Source organism: Malania oleifera, chromosome 8 (assembly GCF_029873635.1).
Source record: "Malania oleifera isolate guangnan ecotype guangnan chromosome 8, ASM2987363v1, whole genome shotgun sequence".
Lineage (NCBI taxonomy): Eukaryota > Viridiplantae > Streptophyta > Magnoliopsida > Santalales > Ximeniaceae > Malania > Malania oleifera.
Genome location: NC_080424.1, coordinates 67,670,529 through 67,684,211, shown reverse-complemented (window position 1 = coordinate 67,684,211; position 13,683 = coordinate 67,670,529). Strand labels below are relative to the sequence as shown.

General features: G+C 38.2%; 1 protein-coding gene across 1 annotated transcript; it reads right to left on the bottom strand.

Annotated features, from left to right (window-relative positions):
- Positions 1-9,136: 9,136 nt before the first annotated feature.
- Positions 9,137-9,664, bottom strand: LOC131162716 (uncharacterized). Its single transcript, XM_058119319.1, has one exon. It carries the CDS (start codon positions 9,662-9,664, stop codon positions 9,137-9,139), a length of 528 nt encoding a protein of 175 aa, XP_057975302.1.
- Positions 9,665-13,683: the final 4,019 nt, after the last annotated feature.

The following is a 13,683-nucleotide window of genomic DNA, read 5'->3' as shown; positions in this document are numbered from 1 at the left end:
AAATAATATCATAGGAGAATTAATGAACCATGGAAAGCAAACGACATTAAACCACAACCCGAGTTACCAAACATAGCCACTCATGCTTGCAATCCACAATTTTCAAGTCAAATTAATTCCACGGTGGCTCATTGCATCAATAAAACGAAAGACAACAAATTAAAACAACTAAATAACATTCAAAATCTAAATCTTTCCATAAACCTCACTAAAAAAAAAAAAAAAAAAAACAAATAACAATAGTTGCTTAATAAAACAATAATAATAAGACATTTAAAGCCCAAGTTAATTAACTTCAATAAATATATAAAACAATAGTATCCGAATAAAAGAACAAAAAGAAAAGAAGAGAGAAGGAGAGAGAGAGAGAGAGAAAGAGAGAGAGAGAGAGAGAGAGAGAGAGAGAGAGAGAGAGAGAGAGAGAAGTCCCCGGGCTGGTGGAGGCTATTAAGGAGGGAGTCCGAAGCAGCAGCTCGAGGGCTGCTTGTGCTGCAGGGTTGGTTCGATGATGCTATGCAGCTGCTGCTGAAATTGGAAGTTGCTGGAGTAAGTCCTCGGGTTGCTACTAGAGCAGGGGATTGCCTTGGCTTCTTCACGGATGGGTGGTGCTCGGGCTGAACAGGAGAGTGTAGAGGGTGCTATCTGTGTACTGTGGTGGCTCTCGACTGCTGGGCTTCGAGGATCTTCGACAAATGTTGGTAGCATGGAGCTGGAGGATGGCTTAATAGAGGGCTGGCTGGAAGTAAAAAAATAGAGAAAGGAAGTATGGTAAGGGAAGATCAAAGCATAGAGGAAGAGAACGCAAGAGAGAAGAACAGAGACAAAGAAAAAAAAATTAGGAAAAGAAAGAAGAGAAAGGGAGAAAAGAGAAGGGAAAGGAAAGGAAAGGGAAAGAGAGGGTGTCGAGGGCACATTGTGCGCAGGGGAAGAAGGAAGAAAATAAAGGGAGGGGGTCTTGTTGCCCTATGACCTTGCCTACCAACCCAAGACCCGGATCCGTCTCATATCAAAGCTTAGTTTATATATATATTTTCTTCATTTTTTGCTCTCCGTGATCACGGCCAAGTTTGACCTTCCTGGAGCCCGTTTTGCTCAAAACTCAAAACATGGAAGTTGTAGATAATCATTTCCTCTTTCTCTCAAAATTTGAATTGTCGATCGGAGCTCGAACGGGAAAGGTATGCATGAATTATGAACTAGTTCCGGTTTTGGCTCCTAGGAATTTTCCTACGATAAAAAATTGTCAAAAATTCATAAATTGTTCAATGAAACTCATAAATTATAAATATGGCACTATGTTAAAATATTGGATGTAATTAGACATTTAATTAAAGATAGAAACCCTAATGACTGGATTAAGATACCTAATTACGCAGTTTCAACGCGTAATCACACCTCCAACTAACATTTTTCTAGTCTCTAGCAAATAACGTGAATGAATTTCAGGGTAGTGCCAACAAGTATGAACTCCAGTGAACATGAAATTCGTGCGCATGCGACACAATAATACCGTTTCACATACAAGAATATAACTGAATTTCGCACAAGCTTGTTCATATTCAATGCACATAACTCCAAAGCACGTCACTCATGCAAGTTTCATCGTTTATATAGCAATTAAGAACAGTATACTCACATGAAGTTAACCAGCGGCACAATTCAGAGTTAATGCAGTCATATAAGTTTGAGTATAAATAGGTAAACTCTTGAGGTGTGTGTGATGTGTGTGACTCAGTATACCTAGGATACTAGTGGACACCTACAGAACGGTCGCTTTGACTCGGTCTAACTGGTATACCCTCAAAAACACTCAAAGAAAATGGGTTCACTCATCATATGCGAAGAGGAGTGTCGTGATCAAACATCCCACATAATAAAGGAACAAATGCAAAGTATATGGAGCGAACTAGTCTGAGAAGGATCTAGTCTATCTATGAGGTGTCGAGTCCTTCACCCTAACATCTTCTCACCTACTTGCTATATCCAACTGAGACCACCCTAGATCAACTTATTCACAAACTTGTCGTGAATACATCTGAGGCATTAACCGGTTGAAGAATCTTCACATGTGGAGAACATGTGTCGTGTACTTAAATTTTTGTGGTATTTCTGTGGAGTAGGTATTAGCATTTCATTTCATGCGCATGTTTATTTCTTAGTCTTTCTTCTGCTCATTCTTCATTTTCTATCTTTTCTTGATCAATTAGGACAATCTTTACACTTCTTTTGTATCTTCATACCATCAATAGGAATTGAGTTCGAATAGTGGTCCATGAACTAAATCTATTTCTAGGGGTAGCTCAGCCTTCACATCTTGAGTAGGCTACAAGACCTAGGTTTCTATCTCCCCACTAGATGTCACCTCTAGGCTAGCAAATCAAAATAGAGACTAGTATACAAGGAATCGTCCAGAAGGAAAAAGAACTGAGTTCCGTGAACTCTGATTTTATTTTAACACTCAAAAAGACGATAATTAGCTCAAGGATATCTCACAAGGTGTCATAGTCACCATGGGTATTCTCTCAGTGCTCATAGGAAACCCTAAGTGCAATGAATCATGTGAATGTGTTTATTCAGTATCGTGAGATACTGTGTAAATACAAGAAATTATATAGCTAGATTAACATGAGTGTACTACCAATCAATTATTCATGGAGTCATAAAATCATATAAAGAGAACCTGCACATAAATAACTCAAGTGTGTAATTCTTAAGGTATACGCAAGTATGTGAAGGGCATAAGTCAGTGTTAAGCTTGGCATAATGCAGTGTAATTCCTCGCTACTCTTTCTTCCTTTTCTTTTTTTTTTGAAATTTGTTTTGTTTTTTTTAAATATAAAATCCAGTACGTATTCGTACAGAGTGCCACATGCAAATGCTCACCCCCCCCCTCCCCCCAACTAAAATGGAACATCGTCCTCAATGTGAAAGCATATGGGAAATAGAAAAACTGTGCACGGGAAAAGTAGGGCGTACCTAGGTGGAGAAGTAATGGAAAAGGAAAACTAAACTAAAGGAAAATGCACCTATCAATAAACCAAAAATAAGAAAAAATGAAATAAAATGAAAACAAAAGAAAGAAAAACATCACAATGTGTCTGGAGGAGGCTCGGGAGGAATTTTGTCTGCTGGGTGCAGATTTATAAATTGAACTGGTGAGTCTCCAAATTTGAGTCGCCACAATGAGTTAGTTTTATTATCTGCCCAGAAGTGATCTCTGAAAAAATCAATGCTCTCCACAATATTAGACAATATATTTACAAATTGTCATTCTTGTTTTAACAAGAAAGGATCCTTATCCAGTATAGTTTCTAGGAAATATACTTCTTTAAGAACCAGTCTTTGAGGAAAATTTTTTGGAACAATTACCTTTGGTTCTTTAAAAGCATCAACATTAAAATTTGTACATGGTTCCTTGAATATTAAACTCTCACCATTGTGCTCAACTTCTTCTTCTGGTGCACCAGTCACCTTACCACTATTGAGATTTGCTTCGACATTACAATCATTGACATTTGCTTCAATAGAGCATGATGGTTCCATAATTGCAATCTGCACTTGAGTATATGGCTGGGCTTGAAATTGGGATTCATCTATCTCTAAAGCATTCAATAATGTGTTCAGCCTAGTCAAATCGGTGCTTATCTCGTTGATGGCTTGAGAAGTTTGAGAGTTGATCACATTTTGGCTTTCCATGAATTGTTGCGAGCTAACAGTTAGTTGTTGTATAGGATCTTCCATTTCCCTTCTCTGCATTAGAGAAGGCTGATTTACAAAGTAAGAGGGTCCCGAGCCTTGGCCAGCTGCTGCATAAGGAATGTATTGACTTTATCCCTGCGGAGATGGCCCCACTTGGTCATTTTTCCAACTGAAATTTAAATAACTTCTCCAACCTGCATTGTAAGTATCAGAATAAGGTCCAGAAGAAATCTCAGAAACCATATATACCGGGTTAGATTGATCAAGCAAAACTTCCTTAAAAGAGGGAATTGTTGGGCATGCATCAGTCACATGCCCTAGATCCTCACATATGCTACATTTTTCAGAAGATGAAGGGAAACATGCATTTCATTTACTTTCTCAAACTCAATGGAATCTAACCTTTTGGACATCAATGCAAGCCTAGCATTCAAATCATCAACTTCTTTCAATTGATACTTACCACCCCCACTAATGCATTTTTGCTTTTCAGATCTATCATACTTATCAGAGACATCCCAAGATTGGGCGTTTTTAGCCAAATAATCAAAATATTCAAAAGCTTCTTCGGGTCTTTTATTGAAAAACTCACCATTGCACAATGTTTCTACAAATTGCCTCATCTTTGGTTACAACCCCTCATAGAAAAAACTAATGACCCTCCAATTCTCATACCCATGGTGAGGACATGCATTTAAGAGGTCTTTGAAACATTCCCAACACTGATAAAATGTTTCCACATCCTTTTGGAAAAAATTCATGATTTGTATTTTCAAAGCATTAGTTCTTTGCATGGGAAAAAATTTCTTTAAAAACACGGTTTGCATTTTTTGGCATGTCCCAATAGATCTTGGTCTTAAGGAATTCAACCAAGTTTTTGCCCTGTCTTTTAAAGAAAATGGAAACAATATCAGTCTTATTACCTCTTCTGTGCTTGTTCTATCCATGAATGTGGAACACACTTCTTCAAACTCTTTGATATGCAAATATGGGTTTTCAGATTCAATGCCATGAAAATGAGGTAACAATGGAATCATCCCAGGTTTAAAATTAAAAGCATTTGATTCAAAAGTAGAATAATGCAGGATGGGGTGCTAGTCCTAACAGGTTGCAAATATTCTCTGAGTGTCCTATTAGGGTTCTCCCTATCATAAGGTTCATTATCAGCCATGATGCTATGCGTGTCAGATGGTGATTCAAGTGATTCAAGTAAAACAAGTCCACTCAATGATGAGATGGATGAGTTTGTCCTGACTAGTCTAAATGTGTTATCTCTAGCCCAACCAGTCATACAAACTCAGTATAAATGCAATAAAAGCACAAATGTCAAAGGAGAGGAAGTAGATATCACCCAGGCTGTGAAGACGTTCACAGCTCTATAAACACCCTCTCTAAAATCTGAGAAACACTTTGATGACACCAATTGGTCCCCGGCAACGGTGCCAAAAACTTGACTCGTTCTGAGTTGTGCTTCCAAGTGTAGAAGTGTTAAGTTGTATCAAGGATGAGTCCAGGATCGTATTCCACAGGGACCACTGTGTATCAAATTATTTGTGAAAGTTTAGTAAACTTCTGTTGCTGTAAAATGTGGTTTGAAAATATTTTTGGTCTTTTATGATTTTGAAAATAGTAAACAAAATGGGAGGTATTTAAGAAAAATGCTAAAATGTAATTGAACTTTTATCGAATTTCCAAAAAAATATAAACCTACTAACGCAACCAAACTAAACAGATTAACTGAAACAATTTTACCAAATACTCGGGTTACAGGTTTAGCGTCAGTTTGCTTCCACCGTTTACTAATTTCCTAGGCCTTACTCCTCTTCTTGTTAATCCAATCAAGGCATTAATAAGATGATATTTTATTACTAAAGCTAGAGTAAATTTGCCACATCCGAACAGAAGAAAATAAAAACTCTCATTAAGCGTCAACCGAATTTCATGTAAAAATTAGTTGATGAAAATCCTAGATTAAATCAAGGTTTTGATGTGCCTAACGTCAACAACAAAACAAGAAATAAGAGTCAGCGATTTATCAACGATGCCTTCAATTTTTGGTTTCAACCAAATAAAAGTTTATCAATAATATTATAGGAGAATTAACGAACCATGGAAAGCAAACGACATTGAATCACAACCCGAGTTACCGAACTTAGCCACTCATGCTTGCAATCCACAATTTTCGAGTCAAATTAATTCCACGGTGGCTCATTGCATCAATAAAACGAAAGACAACAAATTAAAACAACTAAATAACATTCAAAATCTAAATTTTTCCATAAACCTCACTAAAAAAATAATAAAAAAAAATAACAATAGTTACTTAATAAAACAATAATAATAAGACATTTAAAGCCCAAGTTAATTAACTTCAATAAATAAATAAAACAATAGTATCTGAATAAAAGAACAAAAAGAAAAGAAGAAAGAAGGAGAGAGAGAGAGAGAGAGAGAGAGAGAGAGAGAGAGAGAGAGAGAGAGAGAGAGAGAGAGAGAGAGAGAAGTCCCCGAGCTAGTGGAGGCTATTAAGGAGGGAGTCCGGAGCAGCAGCTCGAGGGCTGCTTGTGCTATAGGGTTGGTTTGATGATGCTATGCAGCTGCTACTGAAGTTGGAAGTTGCTAGAGTAAGTCCTCGAGTTGCTGCTAGAGCAGGGGATTGCTTCGACTTCTTCACGGATGGGTGGTGCTCGGGCTGAATAGGAGAGTGCATAGGGTGCTGTCTGTGTACTGTGGTGGCTCTCTGCTACTGGACTTCGAGGATCTCCGGCAGATGCAGGCAGCAAGGAGCTGGAGGATGGCTGAATAGAGGGTTGGCTGGAACTAAAAAAATAGATAAGGGAAGTTGGGTAAAGGAAGATCAGACTAGAGAGGAAGAAAATACGAGAGAGAAGAACAGAGACAGAAAAAAAAAAAACAAGAAAAGAAAGAAGAGAAAGGGAGAAAAGAGAAGGGGAGGGAAAGGAAAGGGAACGAGAGGGTGCCGGGGGCACACTATGCGCAGGGGAAGAAGGAAGAATATAAAGGACCCAGCCTGTGACCTATGACCCAGCCTACCAAACCATGACCCGGATCCATCTCAACTTGACCCGGCCATGCATAGCCGAGTCACATCAAAGCTTAGTTTATATGTATTTTTTTCCTTTTTTCTTCATTTTTTGCTCTCCGCAATCACGACCAAGTTTGACCTTCCCTGAGCCCGTTTCGCTCAAAATTCAAAACATGGAAGTTGTATATAATCCTTTTCTATTTCTCTTTAAATTTGAATCATCTTGATTGAAGCTCAGACGGTAAAGTAATGCACAAATTACGAACTAGTGCCTGTTTTGGCTCCCAGGAATTTTCCTGCGATTAAAAATTGCCAAAATTTCATAAATTGTTCAATGAAACTCATAAATTATAAGTATGGCATTATGTTAAAATATTGGATGTAATTAGACATTTAATTAAAGATAGAAGCCCTAATGACCGAATTAAGATGCCTAATTACGCAGTCTTAGCGCGTAATCACGTTTATTTCTTATTGTAATTGCATTTAATTTTTCTTATTTTGTCTGTAATAATACATGCATCTGCATGATGTGGATAAAATGCTCATAATGACCATAAACAGACCCTAGGGACCAACACTCTTCACAGAAGACCTTTTCCTAAAAGACTAAAATCATACAAAAGGTTTAGAAATAATTTAAGGTAAAATTTGGGGCAAAAACCAGTTAACCGACGTTGGATTTTTGTGCTTAATTTAAAAGCCTGGTCAATCGAATCCTTGGTAGTATAAATGCTTCAGTTGACCGAACCAAGCCCAGTTGACCGAATCGTTGGCAGTATAAATGCCCTGGTCGACCAAACAGGTCAGAAGTCAACATGTTGACTTCACTTGGTCTACCATTTTATTTTGAACGTATCTTCCTCGATCGATCGAACCAACATGTGTCTGACCCCCAACTATTTGGCCGACTAAATATGTAGTTCATTTTGGCCATGGTCGACCGAACCACATGAGCGGTCGACCGAACCTTAGTTTCGGTCGACCGAACCCTCGAAGGGATTCAAAATCGCCCTAAGATGGTTAACCAAATCCGTAGTTCAAAATTAATACGGTCAACCAAACCTATTAATATGGTCGATTGAACCTTGAATATGGTCGACCGAACCTCTCAGGTTGGGAATTTTTTAAAGGGCTAAAACATCTTTAACTTTTAATTTAACTTTTTCAAAATACCGAGCGTGTCCCCAACGGTCATAATTTTCATAAAATCTATAAATACCCCCTTATTACTCCATATTAGCAACTTTAATTAACTTCAAATTCTCTCTAAACCCTTTGTTAATCAAAGTTCCTCCAAACTATTTTTATTACAAAAATCTTTTCTTTGGGTTGAATCTTTTCATACTCTCCAAACTCTCTTTGATTCTTTCGCTGAGAACATTTCTTTTAAGAGAGTATTTTTATTGGGCATTTATTTTTAGAGTGTGTTTATTGTAAAAACGTTTTGAGCATAAATCCTATCCTCTCCAAACAATACTATTGCAAATCTTCATTGGGGAAAATATTTGTTTTACATTTGATCTTTGACGTTTTTATTGCATCTTTCATATAACATCAAAGATATTATATATTTGTTTTTGTGAAAATATTTTGAGCAAACCCTAGGTTCTCCGGTGTATTTGAAAAATATTTTTAGGAGAATATTTTATCAGGGTTCAAATCTTTGAAGCAATTTATCATATATATCTTTCTTCAAAGATTAGAATATTTATTTTGAAAAACACCCTTACTCTACTGAGCATTATTGCTTATCATATTAAAGTGTGCATTTTATGAGCTTAAACGTGTACATCTTTGCTTGTATTTTCAGAAGCATTATTATGCACAAAAATGTTTTTTATGTTTTGGTTAGGTTCAATTCAGAATTAAACTAGAGAGTCTCAACCCCGTAAGTGAGACCGGTTGGATTCAGCCTGGAAATTGAACTAAGGAGTCTCAGCCCCGTAAGTGAGACAAGTTGGGTTCAGCCTTGTAATTTAGCTGGGGTTTTCCTCGCCCCATAAGGAGAGGATGTAAACGGCTTCTACTCTGCCCGCTTAAGTGAGCAGGTATAGTATAATCCTTGGGGAGTATGCCGAAGGCGGGGACACAAGTTGGTTTGGCCATACCTTAATAACAAATATCGTGTGTCGCTTTCTCTCTCTATCTCATTTATTTATTGCACTTTAATTTCCATATGTGTATGCTTGCTTGTTCACTGCCACAATTATTCGCATGCACACATTTGAATTAAATAAGTTATATTTCACACGTGTATGCCTGCACTCATAGTTTAATTATTTTACATACACATTTGTTTTATGAATGGGATATGATATGTGGTGAATTAGCATAAATGTTTAATTTAGCCAAAATGTTTTTAAAACCTAATACACCCCCCTCTTGGGATCACACCAATTCCAACATTATTGGATCCCTTATCTCGACTGTGCCATGAGGGAACACATGGTTCACAATATACGTGCCATTCCAATGGGACCGTAGCTTGCTTGGAAATAGTTTCAACCTTGAATTCAAAAGCCATACCTTTTGGTGGGGTTCAAAAGATTTCACAATGATATGTTTATCTTGAGAGACTTTCATCCTATCATTATAGACTCTGGCATTTTCATACGAGCCATTACGGATCTCCTCTAACTCATTAAGTTGAAGCCAGTGATGAGCACTTGTAGCAACCATATCAAAGTTCAATCTCTTGATAGCCCAATATGCACGATGCTCTAACTCAACTAGAAGATGACAAGCCTTACCGTAAACTAATCGATATGGGGGCATACCGATAGGGGTCGCGTAAGCTGTCCTATATGCGCATAAAGCATCACTTAGCCGGGATGACCAATCCGTTTTGATAGGTCTCATTGTTTTTTCAAGGATGGTTTTTATTTCACGATTTGACACTTTGACTTGCCCACTCATCTGGGGATGATATTGTAAGAACCCAAACTAAAAAAAAGGAAAAGAGAAAGAAAAGAAGGAAATCAGTTTGGCACAGGCCCAAATCATCGATGGTTTTAGGGAGTCTCAAGTAAATCGTCAATGGTTAAAACAACTGAGAGCTTTTAAGTAGCCAAACTGTCGACGGTTTCGTAAAGCTCAGGAAAATCGTCGATGGTTTCAGGTGGGCTGAGCGTCCTTAAGTACCGAGATAACATAAATTTTTTTATAACTCTTCTCTCTCTCTCTCTCTCTCTCTCTCTCTCTCTCTCTCTCTCTCTCTCTCTCTCTCTCTCTCTCCGAAGGCCACTTGGGTCTTCCTTATCGCTCTTCGATTATCTCTCTCTCCTCTCAATTTGCGGCAGCTCTTCACCGGCTGGGTTAAAGGGGAGCTAGGATTTCGGTTCAGAAACCTTTTAGGCATATTTTCAAGAACAAGTAAGGGGAATAGATTATGTTAGATTTTTCTTAAATTTGAATCAACTAAATGGATTCATGAATGTTGTGTATGCTTTTCTAAATGAATCAAGCATTTGAAATTGATAGTTTTGATTATTATACGTACTTGGGGAAAACCCAAGTGAGTAAGTTAATCATCTTTTTTTCCCGAAAAATATATATTTTGAGTTTAATAAAATTATGGAGATGATTAGACCTAGTTTTCAACAAAAACATATTTTTCTCGAAAAGTTTATCATATTACGAGTTAACGCTTAAATCGTGTGACATGAGAATGATTTATTTTTATTGCATAATTGAATCTGAGGATTTTTATGATATTATATGATGAGAATATGGTTTTATACTAATTTATGGAAATACTAGGAATGTTGTGAAATGTGAAATGACAATTTGATACCGAATTGTGAAATGACGGTTTTATACTGGATTGGAAATTCTAATGTGAAATGTATGTTAAAAAAATGAGATCATGAAACTATTTTTATTAATTAAATTGCATTATATGGTTTGAGAACCCCGAGGACCAGATGTAATAAGAGCATGGTACTGTAGCTAGTGAATGAGATAGTGCAACCACATTATATTGAGAAGTGCTGGTAATGGAAAGTCGATTTGGCCGCGAAGAGTTGTTGTACCCCCTAGAGTCCGGATCAGGTTGTGGTAGGCAAATCAGACTTGCAGAAAAGGAATTTGACTTAGCTTGGTAGTAGGCTAGCCAGTACTAAGTCCAGTCTTCGGACCGCACAACTCGATCATGGGGATTATTCATGATGATTTTGTTTGTCCAAAAGGGGGTTTCTTATACACATATATGTGAATTTATGTAAATGGTATTATTTACTGAGTCGATTTATATTATAAAGGAAAAATGTGTATTTTCAACTGTATAAGGGTGAACTATATTTTGCAAATGTCATGTTGGTCAGATAAAGTAAATTAATGAATGTGTTTAATATCACTAAAACTCATGTTAGCCACACACTGACAATAATTTATTCCGTCTTACTGAGAAGTGTCTCACCTCAACAAATATATCAACTTTTCAGGGCCTACAGGAAACTGAGCCTAGGAGCTTCAGATGGGGACTTAGACGATCTCGCTAAGGGTGAGTGTGGGAAGGACACTGGTTTGTTATATTAGATGTTTTGATTTTTCTAGGTTGTAATATGAATTTTGGGGATGGTAGGTGAAATCATTATGAGGTAGTACTCTAGTACATATGTAATGGATGGTCTTTTTGCTTCTGTTGTGTGCATGTTAATTATGTTATAGAAAGAATGTATGTGAGACCCCCTTTTTGGGTTCAGGTAGTCACAATGGTGGTATCAGAGATATCGTATGATGATGTCATTTTTACATTTATTATGAAATATTTTTGGGGGAGTTACAATCGTGGTATCAGAGCAGTATGTTTTTCCTATGTGGCACCCTGGACCCCACTTTTGGATTCAGGGTGCTACAAGTGTAGAATCAGAGCCCAGGTTGCTAGGTTCTGCAAACTTTAAAGGATAATACTACCAAAGTATAGGAATGAGTGGTGATGAGGGTAAGAATGGGTAGGCTAGGTGTTGTTAAGTGGGTCAAGTATTGGTTGGAGAGTGAAGCAGAGTACTTGAGATTTTTGGGTTTTTTCTTGTAGCCTGGAGGTAGATTTCCCATGATGGCCTCTTGTGATTTTTTTTAGGCGACGGTCTCAAAAAAATTATGGCAAACCATTGATGATTTTTTTTCTGAGCTATAAGGTTGAACCTCAAATTGGGAGTTTGGAGGTCAAATGGTTTATTTGTGCAGGAATAGTTCATTAGGGGAAGTCTAAGTATTTTAGTACAAGAATGTAGTGAATCTATAGCTTTTAGTGAATTGGTTGTACTGGTCGTGTATTGACAATAGGACTCTATGAAAATTATTTTTTTCATATTTTCAGGATGGATCCCTGAGATAAAAATGTGGATGCTGGAGGGAGTAATAATTTGGAGGCTTCTGGTGAGGAGGATATTAATACCTCTATGGTGCTACGAGGTTTAGCCCAGTAGGTTATGGTGGAGATTAGGCGGGACTCTAGAGGGCAGAATTACCCACCTGTAGACCAGGGCTACACCATAAAGCAGTTTACTCAGATGAAACCCCCAGCTTTCTCAGGAGGAGCTGACCTAGCCATTATAGAGAATTGGGTATAAGAAATTAAGAAAATACTGACAGTGTTGCACTGCACTGATGAGCAAAAATTCCTCTATGTCAAATTTAAGATGACATGAGAGGTCGAACGGTGGTAGTTAGCTGTGAAGCTTCTTGAGGAGCAGAGGCTAGTACCCGCAACACTGACCTGGAGCCGCTTCATATGGATCTTCTTTGATCAATACTTCCCCGCGTCCACTAGGGATGCTAAGGTGGAGGAGTTTCTAAACCTAACCCAGGGGCACTTGACTATCTAGCAGCATGCAACCAAGTCCGTTGAGCTATCTCACTTCACCCTATGCATGATTCCATATGAGTCCAAAAAGGCACAAAGGTTCGAAGATGGCTTGAGACAAGAGATTTACAAGCAGGTGACGGTCTTGCAGGTGTGGGATTTTTCGGAGCTAGTTAATAAAGCCACTGTAGCATAGACGAGCCGGCAAAGAAGTACAGGGTTGCAGAACCAAGGAAAGAGGCCTATGCTTCCTGGTTTTCAAGTTGGTACCAACTAGAATCCGTGGAGAAGAAACAGTGATAGTGTGGGCTAGAGACAAGAAGTGGGACACCGAGTGCCTCAGGGAAATCCATCATACCCTCCTTGTCCTAGGTGTCATCAGAGGCATTGGGGTGAATGTCGAGCTAGGGCAGTTGTCTATTACCAATGTGGTAGACCCCAACCACATAGCACGAGGTTGTCATGCGCTGCCTAGGGATGCGCCCAAATCTAACCAATTCTGAGGAGAAATTCAAGCACCCCGAGGTGGCTCCTAGAGGAACACCGCCCAAGTGCAGGTGTATTCGCTGATGGAAGGAGATGCAGAGAATGCCGGTGATGTGGTCATAGGTACTATTTTAATATTGTCACATAAAATTGTTGTATTGTTTGATTCAGGGGTGACATATTCATTCATAGCTTAGGAGTTTATCAAATTATATGGAGTAGAAGCTCAGCTATTGGATGTTGATCCATCAATGACTACACTGACAGGAACCGTGGTAGTATGTAGGAGAGTACTTAAAGATTATCTGATTAGTATTCAAGGGAGGACATTGCCTGTTAATATGGTGGTTCTCAATATGCACAAATTCGAAGTGATTTTGGGGATGTACTGGCTAGCTTCCTGTTACTCTAGTATTGACTGTTACAAGAAAGAGGCAGTGTTTAGACCTCCAAGGGAGCAAGAGTATAGATTTGTTGGGTTGCGTGTGCGCACCTCACCATAAATACTGTTAGCCATATAGGCTAAAAGGCTACTCTTGGAAGGATGTCAGGGGTATGTAGCTTGTGTAAAGGAAGCACCAAAGGGAGAGTTAAGACTTGAGGATATCCCAATAGTAAGGGAATTTCCTAGCGTGTTTCCGGA

Excerpts from the sequence above, each read along its gene's own strand:
- LOC131162716 (XM_058119319.1), bottom strand. The coding sequence starts at position 9,664 with ATGAGTGGGCAAGTCAAAGTGTCAAATCGTGAAATAAAAACCATCCTT.